Source organism: Muscardinus avellanarius, assembly GCF_963383645.1.
Source record: "Muscardinus avellanarius genome assembly, chromosome: 3".
NCBI classification, from domain to species: domain Eukaryota; kingdom Metazoa; phylum Chordata; class Mammalia; order Rodentia; family Gliridae; genus Muscardinus; species Muscardinus avellanarius.
This window is the reverse complement of record NC_137788.1, coordinates 122,140,807-122,163,951: the sequence shown is the minus strand read 5'-3', so window position 1 is coordinate 122,163,951 and position 23,145 is coordinate 122,140,807. Positions and strand designations below refer to the sequence as shown.

At 37.2% G+C, this 23,145-nt stretch overlaps 1 protein-coding gene across 1 annotated transcript in view; it reads right to left on the bottom strand.

The window, feature by feature from the left end:
* Positions 1 to 15,104, bottom strand: part of TEX9 (testis expressed 9) — a gene marked incomplete at both ends in the record, with an annotated part of 80,810 nt that extends 65,706 nt beyond the window's left edge. Inside the window, 4 exons of the mRNA XM_080692870.1 lie at positions 4,038 to 4,117; positions 6,703 to 6,766; positions 14,906 to 14,994; positions 15,078 to 15,104. Of these exons, the coding sequence (XP_080548996.1) occupies positions 4,038 to 4,117; positions 6,703 to 6,766; positions 14,906 to 14,994; positions 15,078 to 15,104 (260 nt within the window). The remainder of the gene's footprint in view (positions 1 to 4,037; positions 4,118 to 6,702; positions 6,767 to 14,905; positions 14,995 to 15,077) is intronic.
* Between the last annotated feature and the right edge of the window lie 8,041 nt (positions 15,105 to 23,145).

The following is a 23,145-nucleotide window of genomic DNA, read 5'->3' as shown; positions in this document are numbered from 1 at the left end:
TTGTTGCTATGAAAAAACTCCATCATATTTCCCAAGAACTCCCATATTCAACATTTCCGAACTATTAGCAAATGCTATGGTTCACATGGTAAAGCCACCTGTTCAAAAAGTAGCATTAAGAAAAACATCCATCTGACTTGGGTAAACAAAGGCATTGTCACCATTTTGCACTTAAGAAAAACTCAGTAGAGGAAAACCAATAGATTTATTTTTATGCCTCCAAAATCAATCTCTCACTTGCCTCAACAGAAACTAGTGCTCATCGGTTGTTACCAACCTTTTAGTACTTTAGTTTACTGGATAAAAGCCATGTCTAATCTTATTTGTAACCTAAATTTTGGAATGTTGATAGCCATTAAATATATATTTTTATAAAATATCTCAGCAGAATTACAGTAAGGATAAATGGCTTAATGTTATAGGAACACACATAGATGTGTATGTCAAATAATGATTGAAAGTATATTTATTGACTTAACAAAAAAATTTCAAAATCAGAATCAAGTCTGTTTTCTCACCAGTAGCTAGACTTGGCACTAACAGTATTCAAATTTTTTCCAGGTTTATGCCGGGCGTGGTGGCGCACGCTTGTAATCCCCGCGCTTGGGAGGCAGAGACAGGAGGATCGCACAGGTTCGAAGCCAGCCGCGCGCGCTGGCTTAGGAGACCCTGTTTCCAAATAAAAATGTAAAAATAGGTCTGGGAGTGTAGCCAGGAGGTAGAAGGGCTTCCAGGAACCCCAGTACCACCAAAAAAAAAAAAAATTCCAGGTTTAATGAAAAAATATATATACATTGTAAAGTATATCCTTTTTGAGTATACAGGTTAATAAATTTTAACAAACCTCTATAGTTGCATAAGCACCACAACAACTCAAGATAGAGAATATTGCCAGAATGCCAAAAGGTTATCTTGTCCCTTTTGATAGTTGTTTTCCTACCCTAACCTAAACCTCAAATAGCTACTCTCATCTGGATCCCTATAGTTGTGCCTTTCCCAGAATGTCACATACAGTCACATGCCTCACGAGGGTATTCTAGTCAGTGGTAGATTGCACACATAACAGCAGTGTTAAGAGGATCATAAGCAAGCTGAAAATTCCTATTGCCGACTAGAGTCACACTCTCGATGATGTTCACAAAGTAATGAAAGCACCTATCTAGGCATTTCTCAAGATGTATTTCAACCATTAATTATTGAATGACTATAAGTGAAAACGTAGATTATGTATATTTTGAGTCTGGATCTTTTGCTGAGCAATTGTGTGGTTGCTGTATTAGTAGTTCATTTCTGTTTACTAGTAAATAGTAAATCACATGTATATAGAAAAATTTGCCCATTTATTCATCATTTGATGGATATTTGAGTTGTTTTCAGTTTGAGGTAATTACGAATAAGACTGCTCTAAACATTTTCATGCTGTTTTTTTTTCTTGGATATAGGTGTTTATTTCTTTAGGATAAATATTTAGGAAGAGAATCTCTGGATTGCATGCAATAATTATTTTTTAATAAATGAATACTGTCCCAGTATCTCAGAAGTATGAGCCAAGTAACTCCCACTTTAGTAACATACTTGTTGTTGTTTCTAAGCCTTGTAGTATGTTTAAACATTTTATCATCTTAGAGTTGTGCAGTCTCATAGCCTGCTTTTTGATCTTAGAAGACTGGAGAATCTACAGGGGTTTTTTTGTTTTCTCTCTCTCTCTCTCTCTCTCTCTCTCTCTCTCTCTCTCTGTGTGTGTGTGTGTGTGTGTGTGTGTGTGTGTGTGTGTTGCTAGGGATGAAACCCAGGGGAATTCTACTTCAGAGCTACATCCCCAGCCCAATTTTTTATTCTTTTTTTTTTTTTTTGGTGTGTGTGTGTGTGTGTGTGTGTGTGTGTGTGTGTGTGGTACTGGGGTTACTGGAAGCCCTTCTACCTCCGGGCTACACTCCCAGACCTATTTTTACATTTTTATTTCAAAACAAGGTCTCCTAAACCAGTGTGCGCGGCTGGCTTCGAACCTGAGCGATCCTCCTATCTCCGCCTCCCAAGCACGGGGATTACAAGCCTGCGCCACCACGCCCGGCTTTATTCTTTATTTTGAAACAGTGTCTCACTAAGTTGTGGAAGGCCTCACTAAGTAGCTGAGGCTGGCTGCAAACCCGGATCCTTCAGTCTCAGCCTCGAGTACTAGGATTACAAGTGTGCACCACTATGCCCAGCTCTTCACAGTTGTTTTAAGGCACAAATATTTTAGTCCACTCCAAGTTTCACTGCTGATACAGTTGTCTCAAAAACCAGTGAATTTCTTATTTAATTCTAGCCAGTTCTATATACCATTACTATAGCCACAGTTCTTTCCAAAACTATAATTCTTAACTATACAGTGGTTCCCCTTTAACTGCAGAGGAAGAAGTCCAAGACTCTCAGTGGATGTCTGGAATACTATGACAGTATCATCTCTATGTCAGCTATGATATTTTCCTCTAGACATCTAGCTCTAGTAAAATTCGATTTATAAAATAGGCACAAAGATTAACAATACCAAATAATAAAATAGAATAATTATGATAGTATACTGTAATAAAAGCTCCTGTGAATGTGGTGTCTATCTCTAAACATCCTATAGTATTGTACTCATCCTCCTCTTGTGCTGATGGGAGATGATACAATGCCTATGAGATGGGATGAAGCGAGGGTGCTATGAAACACCACTAGTCTATTATCCTTTGTGAACATAAACACTGCAATACCAAAACATCTGATCTGATAACTGGGATGACTAAGTGGCTAATGGGTTGATAACATATACAGCATGGATATGTCAGAAAAAGGGACTACTCCCATACCAGGTAAGATGGAACAGGATAGTACAATATTTTTATCAGGCTGCTCAGAACAGTGTACAATTTAAATTTTAGGAATCATCTATCTGAGAACCACAATTCTCCTGTCTCAGCCCCCACCCCCAAATACTGGGATTATAAGCGTGTGCCACCACTCAGGGCTAGGAAACACTTTTTATATATCCTTGGGAAAGCTACTGAACTTTTCTAAGGTGCAATTTTTTTGTTGTTTGTTTTTTGTTTTTTGGTGGTACTGGGGGTAGAGGGTTTTCTATCTCCAGGATGTACTCCCAGACGTATTTTATATTTGGAAACAGGGTTTCACTAAGTTGCTGAGAGCCTAACTCAGTAGCTGAGGCTGGCTTCAAACCTGTGTGATCCTCCTGTCTCAGCTTTTCAAGCACAGGGATTACAAGCATGCGCCACCACGCCTGGCTCAAGGTGCAATTTTTTTATGATAACAATAATATTTATTCTTAAATATACTTTGGAGCCAGGCTGAGACAGGAGGATCACAGGTTTGAAGCCAGACTCAGCAACTTATCAAGGCTCTAAGAAATCTACTGAGACTCTGTTTCCAAATAAGAAATAAAAAAATTGGTCTGAGGGTATAGCTTGGAGGTAGAATGCCTCTGGGTTCAATCTCTAGTACCACACACACACACACACACACACACACACACACACACACACACACATTGAAACTGGGCATAATGAGGCATGTCTATAATCCCAAAACTTGAGAAACTGAGACAGGAAAATCACAAGTTTGAAGCCAACTCATGTTGGCCTCACCAAGTAGCTGAGGCTGTTTGAAAATCATGATCCTCCTGTCTCAGCCTCTCAATACTGGAGTTACAAGCATCCGCCACCATGTCTGGCTAAATTATGAACTTTTAACACCTGTTTGTAAAAAGATTTTTAAGTCTTTAAATTTAAAGATCATTAAATTTTTAAAGTCTATGGTATTTAAGAATTTAAGTGAGCTGGGCATGGTGGTGCATGCTTGTAATACCAGCATTTGGGAGGCTGAGACAGGAGAATTAAAGTTTGCAGATGGGCTCAGCTACCTAGTGAGGCCCTTTGCAACTCAGTGAGACCTTGTTTCAAAAATAAAAAATAAAATAGGGCTGAAGGTGTAGCTCAAAGGTAGAATGCCCCTGGATTCCATCTCCAGTACTGCAAGAAAATAATTAAGTCATTTACCTTGTACAGTAATCATCTTCCTCTTCATGCAATTTATTTTGTGTTGAAAAAGGCCTGGATTGTACCTCTTGCTGGTCTCTCTAAATAAGTAAAGATAAATCATATTTTATACAGAAAAAGATCACAAAACTGGGATATATTCAAGTGTCTCTCTGAAAATTAATGGTTTTTAGGGTATCAAAGCACAGAATTCAAGATGCTATGGTATGAAAATAAGGTCTGTTACATTACGTCCTCACTTGCTGTTTGTTTTGTAGTAAGAAAGTTAATCAGAAAAGAAAAATGTAAATATCTTATATTTCCAACTCTTGCTTCCCTACTACAGGGGAGTCTTCCATCTATGTAGCATGCAATGGAAATTAGAAATATACACAAGAATTGAAAATATAAATCAGTTTAGCAGGTTGGAAAACTTGTCTCAAATCAGGTACAATTTTAATCTTGAAAAGAGTATGAAAATGTTAAAAATGAAGTACCAGGAGTAAAAGCCTTTGTATGAAAAAGCTATATCAAGAAATGGTTGTCCAGGTTCTTGGACAACCTCAGTTACTTACTGAGGCCCTTTGCAACTCAGTGAGACCCTGTTTCAAAATAAAGAATAAAAAACAGGGTTGGGGGTATACCTCAGAGATAGAATGCCCTTGGGTTCCATCCCCAGTACCACCAAAAAAAAAAAAAAAAAAAAAATGGAGGAGCCGGTTAAGGTGGTGCACACTTGTAATCCCAGCATTTGGGAGGCTGAGACAGGAGGATCATGGTTCGTGGACAGCCTCCGCTACTTGTGAGGCCCTTTGCAACTCAGTGAGACCCTGTTTCCAAATATAGAATAAAAAATAGGGCCGGGGTGTAGCTTGGAGGTAGAATGCCCCCGGGTTCCATCCCCAGTACTGTAGGGGGAAAAAAAAAGGAGAGAGAAAGAAATGGAATTGATGCCAGAGCCAGCAAGGCAGGGATCGTAGTCTGCCATGAGGCAAGGCCAGTGCTGGGGTCTCTGAGGCCAGGACCGGAGACTGTTTTAAGGCAAGGCCAGGGCTGGGGCCTCTGAGGCCGGGATCAGAGACTGCTTTAAGGCAAGGCCAGGGTTGGGGCCTCCGAGGCCGGGATCAGAGTCTGCTGGGTGGACAGGCCGGTGCCAGGGCTTTCAAGAGTGGAATCAGAATCTGCAATGCAGCATAGACAGAGAACTATCACCGAAAATAAAAAATCAGATGCTTTACCTACTATGCAAAAACTAGGAAGAAATGGGTAACAGGAGGAAATCTAGTTGGAGAAAGGGCCCTATGGAGGAGCAATTAAGGTGACCAATCAGAGGGGCTGGGATGGGGGAAGATGGAATCTCTTTAAAGCAAATGATGTACTTAAATAAATATATCAAAGTTCATCACTAAATCAAGCATGGGATCGAGGGAGGGGGAGGGAATTGGATGGGGACTGGATAAAAGTTAATTAAATGATGTGTGCTTGTATATCCTCACAAGTCTTGTATTCCATTGAGATGTTTGACTACAATGCACCAATAAAAATATATTATATTAAAAAAATAAATAAACTTCCCCCCCAAAAAAGAAATGGAATTGAGTAAACACAAATCCACAAGGTATAGTTACATTCCATTAGCTTCTATGGGGTGGGAACATCCCTCCCCATTTCCCACACCTCAGTTTTATCCTTGGATTTTTTTTGGGGGGGGGCTTCTTTTTTAGGGGATTCTTTCAAAAGTATTCATAATGAATCTAGTACTACAATGTGGGGTTCTTCTGTATGAGTACTTTCCTGCTCTTCAGACACTGGCAAAACTAAAAATTGGAATAAAAACATTTGTTTTTAGTAAAATATTTAATTATAATTGCAACTAGTAAATCTGTAACAATAGCTATTACCTGAGATGTTGTATATGATGCATTTCTTATTCCTAAACTAACCAGTACTTAAGAATGTGTATAAGACATGAAGATATTGCTAGATTTCCTTCCCTGCCTCCACCACCTCCATTTTGGACAGAGGGGGTTTAAAGAAAGAATTACAATTAAATTAGGGTAAGAACTGATAAATTTAAAGCAGCCTACTTACTCTTTTAGGGAGAAATTCTCCATCCCATCAATCGACAATAGGAATACTAATGCTTAAGGATGGAAGCTTAACGTAGGAATATCCAATCAGGTGCCTGAATGGGGAACTGGATAATGTACTTAAATACAATGTCTGGTAATAAAACCTTATAACATTTTTCCTGACTATAAATTCAATTCTGGTCTGGCCTCAAGAACTTGATTTAGATGTAACTATAGAGATTAAGAAACAAATTATCAATCTGAGTATTAATGAAGTTTGCTTAAATTTATTCAACTTTCATCTAAAGATCATTTTATTTCTATCCCTACCAAATTATCAGTATTAATTCTATGAAGCTACTCTCAAATACTACCTTTTTGGTACTAAAAACTATGGTTAAATATTAATGTTTGCAATGACTTGTAGAAAAATGTATGCTTACCAAAAACACATACAATACATATCCACATATCTATATATATTCATTTTCAGTTTAGAATCAGTTGTTGAGCTATTTATCCTGTGGCTACATTTTTGGTATGTATGTCATACATCAAATTCAAAAGTTAAACTTGCACTCAAATGCACTAAACTTGCACTATTACCTACTTACTATTACTTCCTCAGCTTGTCGAACCAGGTCAGCTGTTTTTGCTTCCAATTCTGCATTTAAACGTCTAAAAGCAGAAAATAAGTTAATACTTGGGTTATAATAAAATCCTAACAAAAATAAAAATAATTAAGCTTCAGCAATTACCTCTTAGCAAGTGATCTAATCAACAAATATCAAAATACACACGTGATATTTATATTTTAAGATGAACAGGACAATTAGAACGTATCCCCAGCACCCCACGATTCTTCCTTCCTTGTGGTGGGAATTTAAACACTCTCAGTATGGGCCTTCCTACACCCTTTGCTCTAGGTGAAATGCCTTATCTAATAAGGTCAGGAAGAATAAGCGGGGTGAGTTCAACATAGCTCCTACTTGCAGAGAATATAAATTATAACCTTCCTTCCTCAGAGTGAGGTACCATGCTCTCCTTGAGGACTGGAACGGCAGCAGTGAGGGAGGCCTGCTCATCTGCCATGTTGCTGTGACTGGGAAGCTAAATCTCAGGTTTAGTGAACATTCCCAATGTGGCTACAACTCAGCAACATATGTCAATATCAGCTTTTTCATACTTCAATATTTCAATATCTACATGATGGCGGGAAGAGGATCCAGAGGGAATTATACTAAATGTTCTGTACTTGTATGTTTGTATCACATTGAACCTCTCTATGAAGCATAACTAAATGCACCAATAAAAGCATATATTTTTTAAAACTTAATGAAACTCAAAGTATATTGAACAATCAAACAGACTGAAGAGGGAATGAATTAGAAGACAGAGATGAAGCCGGGCGTGGTGTCGCACGCTTGTAATCCCCGTGCTTGGGAGGCAGAGACAGGAGGATCACGCAGGTTCGAAGCCAGCCGCGCGTGCGCTGGTTTAGGAGACCCTGTTTCCAAATAAAAATGTAAAAATAGGTCTGGGAGTGTAGCCCCGAGGTAGAAGGGCTTCCAGGAACCCCAGTACCACCAAAAAAAAAAAAAAAAAAAAAAAAAGACAGAGATGAAGAAATCACCTATGAGGAAGTACAGAAAAACAGGCTATAAACACAAAAGAGATGTTAATAATACCCATTGAAAACAGACTGTATGACAATGTTATTACTTACCTACTGTCAATAGAAGTTATAGAAGGAAATCCCAGGGAGAAGGAAATGTCAATATTTGAACTGATAATGCTGAGAATTTTCCAAACTGGAAAAAGACATGGATCTCAAACAAAATAAAGAAAACAAATCCACACCTGTCTATATTATAGTGAAACTTTAGAATAGAAAAAAAGGGCAGAAGAGGGAGGACTGGCCATCTAAAATTCCATATGCCATATTCTATATTCATAGAATAGTAAGCAAAATACATTTTTTGAGAAGATGGGAGAGTTTAAGACTTAGATTATCACAGAATAAAAAGCACTGAAGGGTCTGTACTTGAGGGAGGAAAAAATCTAGAAAAAAAATCATGAAGAAGGAGTTACTAGAAAACAGGATAAATTTTATATAGACAATAAAAATAACATTAACGGTGAACTAGGTGTGAGTAAGTTAAAACAAAGAAACGTCATGAACTAACTTGAAAAGGAGAAACCAAGTTATAGCCAGGCGTGGTGGCGACGCTTGTAATCCCCCCACTTGGGAGGCGGAGACAGGAGGATCGCACAGGTTCGAAGCCAGCTGTGCTGGCTTAAGAGACCCTGTTCCAAAAATAAGTATAAAATAGGTCTGGGAGTGTAGCCCAGAGGTAGAAGGGCTTCCAAAAACCCCAGTACCACCAAAAAAAAAAAAAAAAAAAAAAAAAACCAACAGCAAAAAAAAAAAAAAAAAAAAAAACAAGTTATAACATTCTAAGGTCTTTCCAAACCAGTCAAAGAAAACTGTCAAAACTCATTCAATCCAAGAAAGGACAGAAAAGAGCCAAAGAAAATACATGGTAAATAAAAACTAAAGAGCATATGAAAAATAAGATGGCTAAGACAACTTCAAATTAGAAAACACAATAATGTAAGTAAGTTAAATTCATTTATTATATGACTGAAATGATAAAAATGTTATAAAAGGTATACTTGTAATTTGTGTGTAGAGGGAGTTACTGGGGATTGAACCCAGGGGCATCCTACCAGCCCTACTTCTTTCTTTCTTTCTTTCTTTCTTTCTTTCTTTCTTTCTTTCTTTCTTTCTTCTTTCTTTCTTTCTTTCTTTCTTCTTTTTTTCTTTAGCAGTACTGGGGATAGAACCCAGGGGCAGTCTACCTTGGAGCTACACCCCCAAACATTATTATTATTATTACTTTTTTTTGCAGTACTGAGGTTTGAACTCAGGTGCAGTCTACCTCTGAGCTACACCCCCAGCCATAGTTTTTTACTCATTATTTTGAAACAATCTCACTGAGTTGCAAAGGGTCTCACTAAGTAGCTGAGCCTGTCCTTGAATCACAATCCTCCTGTCTCAGCCTCCCAAATGCTGGGATCAGAAGCATGCACCACCATGCCCAGTATAAATATAAATGACATAAAAAATTGAAAATGAAGGATGAAAACAGATGCCACTTATAATAAATTTAAACAACCACCACAAAACTCCTAAATAATCACTACAAAAATAAATATTTAGAACTAAATAACTTTAAATAAATATATATCAAAACATATCCTGAAATAGTTAGACCATAGCTAAAGAGAAATTTGAAGACTTAAATGTATGTAATAAAAAAATGAGAGAAATAAAAACAATGAATGAGCTCAATAAACTAAATATATAAATCTACCACAGTAGGAATAATTTCTATCTATTCTATAAAGACTAATGAAATAAATAAAAATAACACAGATTAGTAAGAAAACCATACTAATTATTTAAAAGACTAGTAAAATAAATGAAACTACTGGAAAGACTGATTTAAAAAGGAAGACAAAAATAAACTATTGGAATGGCTCCAAAAGCTGAGGTATATATGGTTACAGATAGAGTCAAGATATAAAACAACATACAATAAATTTATGCTAATACACTTTAAAACATACATGAAATTAATGCTTTTCTAGAAAACTATCAATTACCCAAATTTATTATAGAAAACAGTAAAAAGCCAGGCATTTTGGCACATGCTTGTAATCCCAGCATTTGGGAGGCTGAGACAGGAGGATCATGGTTTGAGGACAGTCTCAGCTACTTAGTGAGGCCCTTTGCAACTCAATGAGACCTTTTTTCAAAATAAAGAGTAAAAAATAGCACTGGGGACACCAGCTCAGAGGTAGAAAGTCCCTAGGTTCCAACCCCAGTACCACAAAAAAAAAAAAAAAAACTTACAGTATAAATAGATAAAAATAATTGAAGAAACTGAATAGTAATAAGAAAGAATTCTTTGGCAAAGAATCATGAGACTCAGTTTTGCAATTTTAATGGGCTGATAATCACTGATTATAAAAAGCTCCCATGGGGGGGGAAGTATTCACGTTATCACATATGGCTAGGATAATACTGATCTCAAAATCTAAAAGTAAAGGAATTAGAAAAAAGAATAACAACCAAACTTACTTTTGTTCATAGATGCAAAAAGAAAAAAAAAATAAAATTGGAGCAATCAAATCCAGCAGTCTGTAAAAGAAAATAAGAAATCTGCCTTTGTACTCTGATATGTTAAAGCATATCAGGGCATGGGAGTGGATGCTTGTAATCCCAGCACTTGGGAGTGACAGGAGAATCACAGGTTTGCATCCTTAAAACAAACTTCAAATGTAGTGGAAAATTACTACAAGTGGGCTCTTCAAAATTAGAGCCAAGATAAGAAAGCTCATCACTTTTTCTACTCCATATCTATTGTCCTAAGCAAAGACAAAAGATAATACGTAAGAAATTATAAAGGGACAATGCTATTATAATTTATATATGACTATCTTCACAAAAATATCCAAGGCCTTCTATATAATAAGAGTTCAGCAGGGCTGAACTTATCTAAAGATAAGATGCAGCCAACATGCAAAAATCAGTATGTAATTCCATTACATACAGCCAACTAGAAAATGTAAGATGGTAAGAAAGCCACACATAGCAATCCAAACTGCAAGGCACCTTGAAATAATATATATGCAAGACATGTATGTAGAAAATTATAAAATACCATTAAAGAAATTTTAAAAAACCTCTATGTAAGTGTAAATATATCATATTTGTGGCAGAGAAGATTCAATAAAAAGACGTTGGTTCTCTACAAATTAATACATAAATTCTATGTAATTGGAATGTATGGGGGGCGGTTGCCCTGCTATTTATCATATAACTTTGTTGTTTAACTCTCTGGGTTTTTTTGGTTTTTATGGTACTGGGGATTGAACCAGGGGCATTTTACCTCCAAGCTATACCCTCAGCCCTATTTTTTATTCTTTATTTTGAAACAAGTTCTCACTAAATTGCAGAGGGGTTCAATCCCTAGTACTACACACACACACACACACACACACACACACACACACACACACAAACGCACGCACGCACGCACGCACGCACACAAAGGAAAGTCATTAAAATATGCTTTCTGTAAGTAAATATGCTTTCTGTAAGCAAATAAAATGGACATCATCTCTGTTCTACTGTAGTCCAGTGAAGGGGACAGAAAACTAAAAGTAAACTAACAGGTAAATTTATTGTAACAAATTAAGATAATTGAAAAGAAAAATTAATGCATGGTGGCTCATGCTTGTAATCCCAGTACTTGAGAGGCTAAGACAGGAGGATCCGGGTTCACAGCCAGCCTCAGCTACTTAGTGAGGCTCTCCCCAACTTAGTGAGACCCTGTTTCAAAATAAATAATAATGCCGGGCGTGGTGGCGCACGCTTGTAATCCCCGCGCTTGGGAGGCGGAGACAGGAGGATCGCGCAGGTTCGAAGCCTGCCGCGCTGGCCTAAGAGACCCTGTTTCAAAAAAATATAAAATAGGTCTGGGAGTGTAGCCCGGAGGTAGAAGGGCTTCCAGGAACCCCAGTACCACCAAAAAAAAAATAAAATAAAATAAAAAAAACAAAATAAGTAATAAAAAATCAGGCAGAGGGTACAGCTCAGAGGTAGAATGCCCCTGGGTTTAGTTCCTAGTTACACACACACACACACACACACACACACACACACACACTAATAAAAAGAACATGGGAGCCTGTTTGACATGCCCAAAGAGTGTCTATGATGATGATGATGATGATGATGATGATGATAATACTCTTTTAGAATACACATTGAGATTCTCGGGCCAGCCCAGTTTTGAATAAAACTGAATATAACACAGTCTTCAAACATAGTATTTGGCTGGGTGGGATTCATCCACAAGAAAGCACTCCAGGGGACCTGGTGTAATCTTTATGGTGCAATCTTTGATGTCATTTCCATCCAGTAATGTCTAATCCCTCCTTCCTCCAAGCTTCTCACATGCTTGCTCCACTGGGCTTCTTTATTGTAACATGTTTCAATTGTTAGCTTCCGTATTTTATTAACTTTTATGATGCCTTATCTAAAGTTTCTATAAAAGTAAGGTGCTGGCTGCCCAAGGTCAGGGGAGAATTGCCATCTAGCTCCTCCCCAACCTCCCAAATTATTGGATGTAATTTTCTTCAAATTATTGTATTAAACAATATCAACATCAGGGAATGAAAGTACCAGTAGCCATTTTTCTACTTGGGCTGTTGTTCAAGCTTTCCCTGTTGTTAACAAGGGGATCCCCCCAAAAGGAGCCTATGCTGCTGCTCAGCCTTCGGCGCCCCTAAGTGGGTTACGGGAATAATGAGAGTAAAAATGGCAGTAGTTTTTTTTTTTTTCCTCTGCCAGCTTAGTGCTCTATCAATAATTCTTTTAAAACTATAAAAAAGGGATTAAATATGGGACAAGGTGACAGAGATCTTATTTCCCAATAAATCATGCCTGTCTATGCTGTTTATACAGGGTTCCCGATCCAAATAATTTACAGCAAATTTTATGAAAACATGCTCCTTTTGACTTTAAAATTTTAAAAAGCCCTCACTCACCCTTTATTGACACCTGTTTAAAATAATGCTTGGCTTTTAAAATATAATAAAAATAAACATTTTGGGATTTAAAATATTTTTAAATCATGCTATCTAAATAAATTTAATGAATACATTTTAAAAATGAAGAAAAAACTAGTCCTTGTTATCTAGTTTGGCTCTAATGTAAAATAAAAAATAAAAGTTTATTCTAAAAAATCTAAATACCTGGATTTTTCTCCCTAAAGAAATAAGCAGTGGTGATGTCTGGTGTATAGTCTTCTTCAAGGTGACAAGTGGCCAACTAAATCACTTGATTTAGTGTCAGCCTTGGTGGACTCTGCCTCAGACATCCCCTGCTGTATAGAGTTTCATATCTGAGTCCATCTTAGAATCTGCTGCTCACTAGTATAAAATGGATATCTGTAGTAGGATATATTTTAATATCTACAACTTTAAATCTGACATATGCTTTATTTTCCCTGTCAGAAAAATAAGATACCTGAAAAATTAAAGCTTTAAGATATTTATTTGCTGTCTCTCTTCATGTGTGTAAGCATATTTTCTGTCTATGATACCCAAAATTGGCTTTCAATTAAATAAGTACTCATAAATTAAAATAATAATAACAACTAAAATGGATCCAAATATCTTTCAGTTCATGTGACTTAAAAAACAAGTTATAGCTGGGCATGGTGTCACATGCTTGTAATCCCAATTTGGGAGGCCGAGACAGGAGGATGGTGGTTAGTAGCCAGCCTCGGCTGCTTAGTGAGGTCTTTTGCAACTCAGGGAGACCCTGTTTCAAAATAAAGAATACAGAATAGGACTGGAGGTGTAGCTTGGAGGTAAAATGCCCCTGGGTTCCATCCCCAGTACTGCAAAAAAAAAAATTATTTTAAATGTTGATAAAAATAAGACTAAATATTATTAATATAATTCCTTTTCAGGATGCTTGCCGGTCAGCATTGTATCTATTTTTGGTAGGTGTTTAAAGTATAATGACCATTTTTGTTTAGGTTATTTCCTTTACAGGAATAAAAGATTTTAAATATTAATTATGCTTGTTTAACATCTTGATGTTGACAGATAACCATTAATTTAGTAAATTAGGCAAATATAAATGGTATAAGCTTTTATAAATATATATCCTTAAAAATCTAAATTTTGTAAGTTAAAATTATAAACATCAATTATTAAATATTGTAACATGTTAATTTACTATATTCTTTTCATGTTTCATTAGATGTACTAAAATTTCAGTGTAGACATGGCTAATACTAAACTCCAATCTTTATGACACTAAATTATTAGAAAGCCTGGCTGATAATATTTCTGGTCTTAACCAAAAGGTCTTAACCAAAAGTATTTATCTGCTCATGTATGAGGCTGCTTAATCTGGGTAAGCTGGTTATAATATTACTTTGTACTTTTTGTGTAGTCTCATGCAGTCTATGTAACCAGAAGGAAACAACTGATATTTCAAATTCGAAAAATCCCAAAGTTAATTTTACTGGCTTTTTTGCTAAAACTAAAGGGAGATGTCGAGGGCTTTCTAAGAGCTCACACCGGACCAGTCCAGTTTGAATGCATCTTATTTGGCTGGGTGGGATTTGTCTGCAAGCGACATTCCAAGGGACCTGGTGTAGTCTACGGTGCAGTGTTTGACACAATCAAACTAAAAGTTCACTCTGGCTACCGCATAAAAACCAGGGGATAAGGAGAGGAAGGGCCCAAAATGAAAGCAGGTATTTTCAGGATAGTTGCCATTGCGCTGAAAAAAGGAAGAGGGAAGGGTATCTTCCTAACTCCAGGAAACCTGGATGAGAACTTAATTCTGGTAGCCCTGTAAAACACGCTTTCAATTTAGAAAACAAGCTAAAAGAAATGTATATAAGGTAAACTCTAGGAACTTGAAACTAAGCAAAATACTCTATGCTAGAAAACTGCTATCCCTAATCAAATCCAATAGCATCCTCTCACGAACGACTGTGTTTACTTTATCTAAAATTTCGTCCCCTTCAAACATCTTTCAAGACAGAGGCTGGCTACTCAGATGAAAGAGAAAAGATAAACCGCAAGTGAGAGGGAGGGTGGGAAGGGAACACGAGGCAGCAGATGGTCCCGGAAATCCAACCAGTCTCCTGGAAAAATACTTGCGAGCAGTCTCTATTCGATGAAAGAAAGAAGGAAAGACTCCACTGCCAAACTCCTTACTTATATTCTTCCTCCCTGGCTATGAGATCCAGTCGAGGTGCAGCAGGAGGCTGTCCACGTGACCGTAGAGTCCCCGGACCACTGCGACGCTGCAAAAGAGAAGAGGGGCGTTCACACCTAAGTTCAAGAGGATCGGAAGTCCTCGGAGCTCAGAGTCTAGCGCTGAACTGACCCGTGCGCCAAGGTTTCGACTCGCCATCTTTCCTGGGTCCTGGGACGCGTCACCATGGCAACGACTCGGCTCCTCCCCCCCCCAGCGTCCTCACACTGAGCAGGCGCGGGCGCGGCTCCGCCCACCCTGGGCTGCCCAGATGCAGGCTTGGATTTACAGCAGATATAACTTATCCATTTGCGTGTGGAACTATGTGGAAGGCAAGTCCCGTTTCCCTTTTTTTTTCTTTTCTTTTTCATTTTTCTTAGTACTGGAGATGAATCAGGGGCATTCTATGGCTGAGCTACACCCTCCCCCTACTTTATTTTTTATTTTGAAACGGGGCTCAAAGTTGCTGAGACTGGCCTCGAACATAGGATTGTCCTGTCCAAGCCTCCCAAATACTGGGATAACAGGCGTGCACCACCACGCCTGGCTGGCAAATTCATTTCTTTTTTTTTTTTTTTATTGGTGCACTGTATTCATATATCATAGTAGGATACATACTTTTGTAGACATACATGCACACTTTTCCCAGTCAGCCCACACCCAATCCCCACCCCATTCTCTCCCTATCCCTCCCTCCCATGCTTGGCTTAGTAGTTGAAATCTAGTATTATGGCAATTTATCTAAAATTAAAAATGATAATCTCACATAACAGTTTCATTTGTCTGATACCAAGCTTTTGATGACTTAAAGATAACATTTCAATATTTCTTTTTGCTTTCTTTCTTACCAGAGAATATTTTTTTCTATTTTTAGGTGAAACTATCATATATTTATATATTTATTTTTCAGAAAAAAATCTATCCTAATATGGAATATGGAGTCTAGGTACCCAAAATGATCCTGAAAAAGAACAAAGTTAGAAGATATATATTTTCTGATTTCAAACCATATAAAGCTACAATAATTGAAACAGTGTAGTACTATTCTAAAGGCAGATATATAAACCATTGGAGTTAAATAAAAGCCTAGAGCTAAATTCTTCCCTATATTGTCAAGTTATTTTTGACAAGGTTACCACAAACATTTGGTGGTGGAAATGATAATCTTTTAACTAAATATTATTAAAAAATAATAATTACATGGAAAAGAATAAAATTGGACACTTACCTAATCCCATATACAAATATTAACTCAAAATAGATAATAGACCTAAATACAAATCTTAAGACTATAAACTTTTAGGAGAAAATCTGGGTCATAAAACCTCACAACATTGAAATTGGCAGTGATTTCTTGGTTATGATTTCAATGACACAGGCAACAGAGGAGTATACAGACTCCCTAAAAAATAAAAAAATAAAAAAATTGTATATCCAAAGACAATGTAAACAGAGTTAACAGTTACTAATAGAATGGGATAAAATATTTCCAAATGCTATATCTGAAGGTATATTAATATTCCAACTAGAAATCCTAAAAATTAACAACAATAAAGGCAAACAATACCATTTAGAGATAGGTAAAAGACTAACATAAATAATGAATCTCCACAGATAACCAATCTTAATTGTCTGTTGGATGGAAACTCTTGTTTCTCTGGTTCTGGTGTGTGTTACCTATTTCTTCTTTGTAGTTAATCTCTTTGAGTATTTTCTCTAGTGCTGGTTTTGAAGACATAAATTCCTTCAGTTTCTGTTTGTCATGGAAGCTTCTTATTTCTCCATCTAATTTGATAGAAAGTTTTGCTGGGTAGGAAATTTTGGGCTGGAAGTTGTTTTCTTTCAGAATTGGGAATATGTTACTCCAAGCCCTTCTGGCTCTCATGACTTGGTTTGGGAAGTCTGGAGTGATTCTAATTGGTTTGCCTCTGAATGTCACTTGGCCCTTTGTTTTTGTTGCCTTTAAGATTCTCTGCTTGGCTTCCACATTGGTCATTTTGACAATTATGTGCCATGGGGATCCTCTTCTCCGATCCTGTCTAAAGGGAGTTCTATAAGTTTCCTGGACCTTTGTATCAACCTCTTGCTCTATGTTTGGAAAATTTTCTGCTATTACTTCCTTGAAGAGATTGTTGATCCCTTTGGTTTCACTTTCTTTTCCCTCCTCTATTCCAATTATTCTTAGGTTAGCTCTCTTAAAATGGGCCCATATTTCTTCAATATCAGATTCCTGCTGTCGGATAATTTTTTCTAGATTAGAAACTATGAGTTCATTTTTGGATTGCTCATCTTCTAAGAGCGAGATTCTGTTCTCCATGTGTTCTAATCAGTTGTTTGTGCTTTGAATTGAGGCCTTTACTTCATTAATTGCATCCTTTATCTCTTTTTGGCTCTCTCTGAGTTCTTTTCAAAGCACCTCTATTATTTCTACAGTTATTTTCCTGATTTGATCTTCTAGAAATCTCTGATTTTCTGTTTTATCGGGTTCTGATGTTGTGGTGTTGTGTGCATTCATTGCTCCAGTATTATTCCTCTTTCCCATGATTTCCGATGTTTGTGCCTTCTCTGGGTTCTTCCCTTGGGTCACTATGACTTCCCTTAAGGTGTTCTGGATCTCGAGTCAGTAGTATCTCAAAACCCAATACTCCTTTACTGGCTTGTATCACAGAGTCTCCGACCCAGAGAGTCGATAGAGGCTGCTTTAGACTGTGGGGGGTGCCAGGTTGCACGTTCTCCTATGGTGTGATATCTCTGCCACCGCCCCTCCCCCACTGGGTCAAGTCCCAGGGAGTACAGTACTGGGATTTCTCCTCTGTGGCCTGCAATTTGACTCACTGTTCTTGAGTACACAGATGTAGCTGTACTGGCCTCGCTGAATTCGCTGCTGCTGCCGCCAGTGGCAATATGGCGCCACTGCTACGCCCTCGGCTATGGGGCTGGCGTTTTTCTTCTTGATTTTGATTTCTACTCTGAATCCCTGCAGAGTGTGCTGAGCTCGGCCATTGGGAGCTTTAGATGCTCTCTGCGCGGAGAAATCCCACCTAGCTGTTCCGCAGTGGCTCACCTCGGCTTGCTGTAGCCATCCCGTGAATTTGCCGGTGCCTCCGGCAGTATGGCGCTGCTGCCGCGTCTGCCGCGTCCTCGTGTGCGAGGTCGGTGTATCTCCTCTGTGGCTCTGTTCTCAGTCCGCTTTCTCTCTGGAGCCTGGTGATTTTTTGTTTCACTGGTGATGGTGTTTTCTGGCTATGAAAGGCACTGATTTTGTGGTAATGGAGATTTGTTGTTAGCGGGGCTCTTAAGCCCCGCTTTTCTCGGTCGCCATCTTCCCGGAAGTCTGGCAAATTCATTTCTAACACGTCGAGCACGCTAGTAAATCTTCCTGTCCCCATCCTTTTTGTTTAAAATGTACTTTTCAGTAGAATTCTAAAGTTCTATTTTCCAGCTTGATTAAGGACCTAGGCCCTCAAGTCAGGCGGCCTAACTTCACATCCTGGACAAATCACTCTATCTCTGCTATTTCTTCTGTAAAATGGGAGTATGAATAGTGCCCCCTCATGGAGTAAATGAATTCATTCTTGGGGAGAGGGGAGTGAAGCACAGTGAAGTCAATAATTCCAGCTGTTTTGGAGTAAAATTGAGTGTCTGGAAATAACTCTTGACATTTACAGTCAGCTGATCTGCAAGAGTGCCAAGACTATTCAATGTGAAGACAATACTCTTCAGTAAATGGAGAACAACTGGATAGCTGCATGCAGAAGAATGAAATTGGGCCCTTACCTCATACCATGTACCAAAATTAATTCAAAAATAGTTTTTTTTAAAAAAAACCTTAAACTATTGAGATAAATATAAAGCTATTCAAAGAAACTGTAGGTATGATTTTTATGACCTTGGATTTAGTAATAGATTCTATACTACACCAAAAGATAAAAGAAAAAATATATACTTAACATCATCAAAATTAAATATTTTGGTTTCAAAAGATATTGCAAAAACACAAACCACAGAAAGGGAGAAAATTTCACAAATTGTATATCTAATAATAAACATCTAGAATATATTAGAATATATAGAAAACTGTTAAAATACAAAACTGAAAAGATGGGGTTGGAGCTTAAAAAGCAGTAAAGATCTTGAATGTTCATCTCTTCCCAAAAGATATACAACTATAAAGCATGTTAAAGGATGTCAATTTTCAGTAAATTGAAAATCAAAACCACAATGAAATATAATTTCACACCCATTTGGATGACTAAAATAAAAAAGGAGAGACAATAACAAATTCCTGGAAAATATATGGAAAAATTTCAACCCTCATATACTAACAAGTGGGAATTGTGCAACCACTGAGGAAATAGTCTGGTTACTCCTTCAAGCATAGAGCTACCCTCATGATCGATCCAGCAACCCACTCATAGGTATGTGCCTAAGGAAAACAAAAGCATTGCCACAGAAAAAGTTCTACACCAGTGTGTACAGAAGCATTATTTAAAATAGTCTGAATGAAAATACTCAAAGTCATAAACTGAGTAATGGATACATTAAAAATAGTATATTCACATAACGGAATTTTATTCAACAATAAAAAGAAATGAAGGCTCTGGGTGTGGTGGTGCACACTGGGAGGATGAAACAGGAGAATCACAGGTTCAAAGTCAGCTTTGACAATGTAGGGAGGCTCTCAGAAACCTAGTAAGATGCTGTTTCCAAATAAATAAAATCAGGCTGGAGATGTAACTTGGAGGTAAAATGCCTGTAGGTATTTAAAAAAAAAAAGAGTACTAATACATGCTACGATATAAATGAATCTTGAAAAGGTTATCTAAGTGAAAGAAGCTATTCACAAGAGAGCACCTAATTATCCACAAAAGACCACATATTCCCTGATTCCATTCCAATATTACAGCATCTTAAATTAAATACTAAGAATAGGTAAATTCATAGAAAAAGTAGATTCGTGGTTACTTGGGCCTGGTAAATGATAGAGGACTTGCTAAGGGATTGTAAGGTTTTTAGGTTTTAATTAAATTGTTTTAAATTCATTGTAATGATGGTTGCACAACTCTGAATATGCTAAAAGCTAATGAACAGTCCACGCTATATGGGTGAATAGTAGACATGTGAAATAAATCATTCAGCTATTATGTTATTTTAAAATTATTTTAGCAAACTGTTTTAAAATTCAAGGCAAGGAATAGAAAAAAAATAGGCCACACTGATATTATTCAACAGAAACCTGGAGCAGCTATATTAATTTTTTTTTTTTTTTGCAGGTCTGGGGATGGAACCCAGGGGCATTCAACCTCCAAGCTACACCCCCTGCCTTATTTTTTATTCTTTATTTTGCAACAGGGTCTCACTAAGTTGTGGAGAACCTCACTAAGTATCTGAGGCTGTCCGAGAACCGCGATCCCCCAGTCTCAGCCTCCTGAATGCTGGTATTACAAGCATGTGCCACCACACCTGGCTTTATATTAATTTCAAAGATGACTTCAGAATAATTATTGGGGACAAAGAGGAGCATTGCCTAAAGACAAATAGGTCAATTACCTAAGGAATAATAATAACCCTTAGTTTTTATGTACCTAATAATACTGTCCACTATTACTATGGAGATCTCAATAAAACTTTTTCAGTAACTGATAGTTCAAGCAACAGTTCAAAACAAAAAAACCCAGTAAGGATAGATTTGCCCTAAACGGCACTCTCAAGCAACTTCATCTAATTGTCATTTATAAAGTATTCCATCCATCAGTAGCAGAATACACACTCTTCTCAAGATTACATGGAACATTCACTAAAATAGACCATATTCTGGGCCATGAAACACACTTTAATTTATTTAAAAAATACAAAGTGTGGTCTGTTGTAACTAAGTACTACAACACAAACCAGGTAATCAGGTGGCTTAAAACAACAGAAATGCAGTGTCTTACAGTTCAGGAAGCCTGAAGTCCAAAACCATGGTGTTGGCAGGACCATATTTTTTTTGAAACTTGTAGGGGAAATCCTGATTTGCTTCTTTGTATTTTCTGGAGGCAACTTTCACTCTTTGACTTTCATTGGCTGACTATTTAATCACTCTAATCTCTCTATTTCTCTAATCATATGGCATTCTCCCTGAGAGTCTCTGCCTTCACATGGCACTTTTCCTTCTCATGAAGACACCATTCAAGCCGGGTGTGGTGGCACACACTTAAAAATCCCAGTACTTGGGAGACTGAAACAGGAAGACAGCAGGTCTGCAGCTAGTCTCAGCTATTTACTGAGAGGCCCTCTGCAACTTAGTGAGACCCTAAGCTTCAAAATAAAGAATAGCCGGGTTTGGTGGTGCACACTTGTAATCCCCGCACTTCGGAGGCAGAGACAGGAGGATCACACAGGTTCAAAGCCCCTCTCTGGCTAAAGGGACCCTATAAAATATAGGTCTGGGAGTATAGCCCAAAGGTAGAAGGGTTCCATCCCCAGTACCACCAGAAAAAAAAAAAAAAAGAATAAAAAACAGAACTGGGGGTTTAGCTTGGAGGTAGAATGCCTGTGGGTGCAATCTCCAGTACCACCAAAAAGAAGAAAGAAATAAAGATACCATTTATATTGGAATAAGGAAATAATCATAATTTGATTCCATCTACAACTGTCCTATTTCCAAATAAGGTCATGTTCATAAGTACTGGGGGTTAGGGCTTCCTATTTTTGAGGGTTTGGGGGATATAATTCAACCTACAACAAAATAATAAAAGCTCTCCCCAGACTGCAGTGGTATTAAAATTGTATTTTCATATTTATTTTGACAAAATGAGTATAAAAGTACAATTTATCAAAATATGTGTGATGCATTGAAAGAAAAAAATAGTATAAAATTGACAACCTAGACTTCCACAATTTAGGCAACTAGAGAAATAAACACAATTTAAATTTAAATAAAGTAAAAAAAAAGAATAAAAATCAATAGAACTGAAAATAGGAAAATATAAAAGTACAGAAACTAAAACCTACTTCTTTGAAAAGACCAATGAACTACTATCAGTGTTAATCAAGAAAAAAATGTAAAAGAGAATTCTCAAGTTAAACATCTTGTTTGTTGCACACAACACAATGCACACGGCACTCATTGAGCCCTACTTCCCACCCTATGTCCTCTCCCTCCCCTTCTTTCCAAGCTCAACACACTAATTGGCTTTAATAAGTTTATATGTGCACATAATCTCCACTGAGGTGCATTCCTCTTCAAGTCTTCCTCCTTCCCATCTTCCCCAGTTAGTTCCCTTCTTCACTCCTCTTAAGTTTCTCCTCCTTTGCCTAGAGTCCTTCCTATATCTCAGTTATTTCCTAGCTTGTACATATGAGGGAAAATATTCAACTGTTCACTTTTTGTGACTAACTAAACTCACTTAACATACTATTCTTCAGTTCCATCCATTTCCCTGAAAATGACATATTTTTTTTTCTTTGTGGGTGAGTAGAATTCCATTGTGTATACATTCCATAATTGTGTAATCCATTCATCTATTGATGGACATCTCAGCTGTTTCCAGTTAGGCAATTATGAATTTTGCAACTATAATCATATATATGCATATATTGCTATAGTAGTCTGGTTTTAATTCTTTTGAATATATTCCCCTATATAGAGATGATAGGCTCGTCTCATTCCTCTGAGGATCCATTATACTGATTTCCAAAGTGGTTGCACTAATTTACAATCCCACCAACAATGTATCAGAGTTCCTACTTCTCCACATCCTCGCTATCATATTGTTTGTGTTTTTCATGATTGCCATTCTAATAGAGGTTAGGTGAAATATCAGGGAAGTTTTTATTTGCATCTCTCTGATTGCCAATAATGTTGAACTTTTTATATATTTATTGGCCATTTATATTTCCTTTGTGAAATCTCTAGTCACTTGCCCATTTTTTAAATTAGGTTTTGTTTTTTGTTTTTTGTTTTTTGCACTGAGTTTCTTGAGTTCTTTGTATATTTTAGATCCTCCATTGGAGAAATAGCTTGCAAAGATCGTTCTCCCATTCTGTCAGTCCTCTATTGAGGTTCTTGATAATTTCATTTGCTGCAGAGAAGCTATTAGGTTTAATGTGATAGCAGTAAGTAGTCTTCATTTTAATTTCTTATGCCGTTGATGATACCAATGCCGATATGTGGGTATATTGGTCTTATACCCTTTACAAGCTTCTGCTTCTTTTA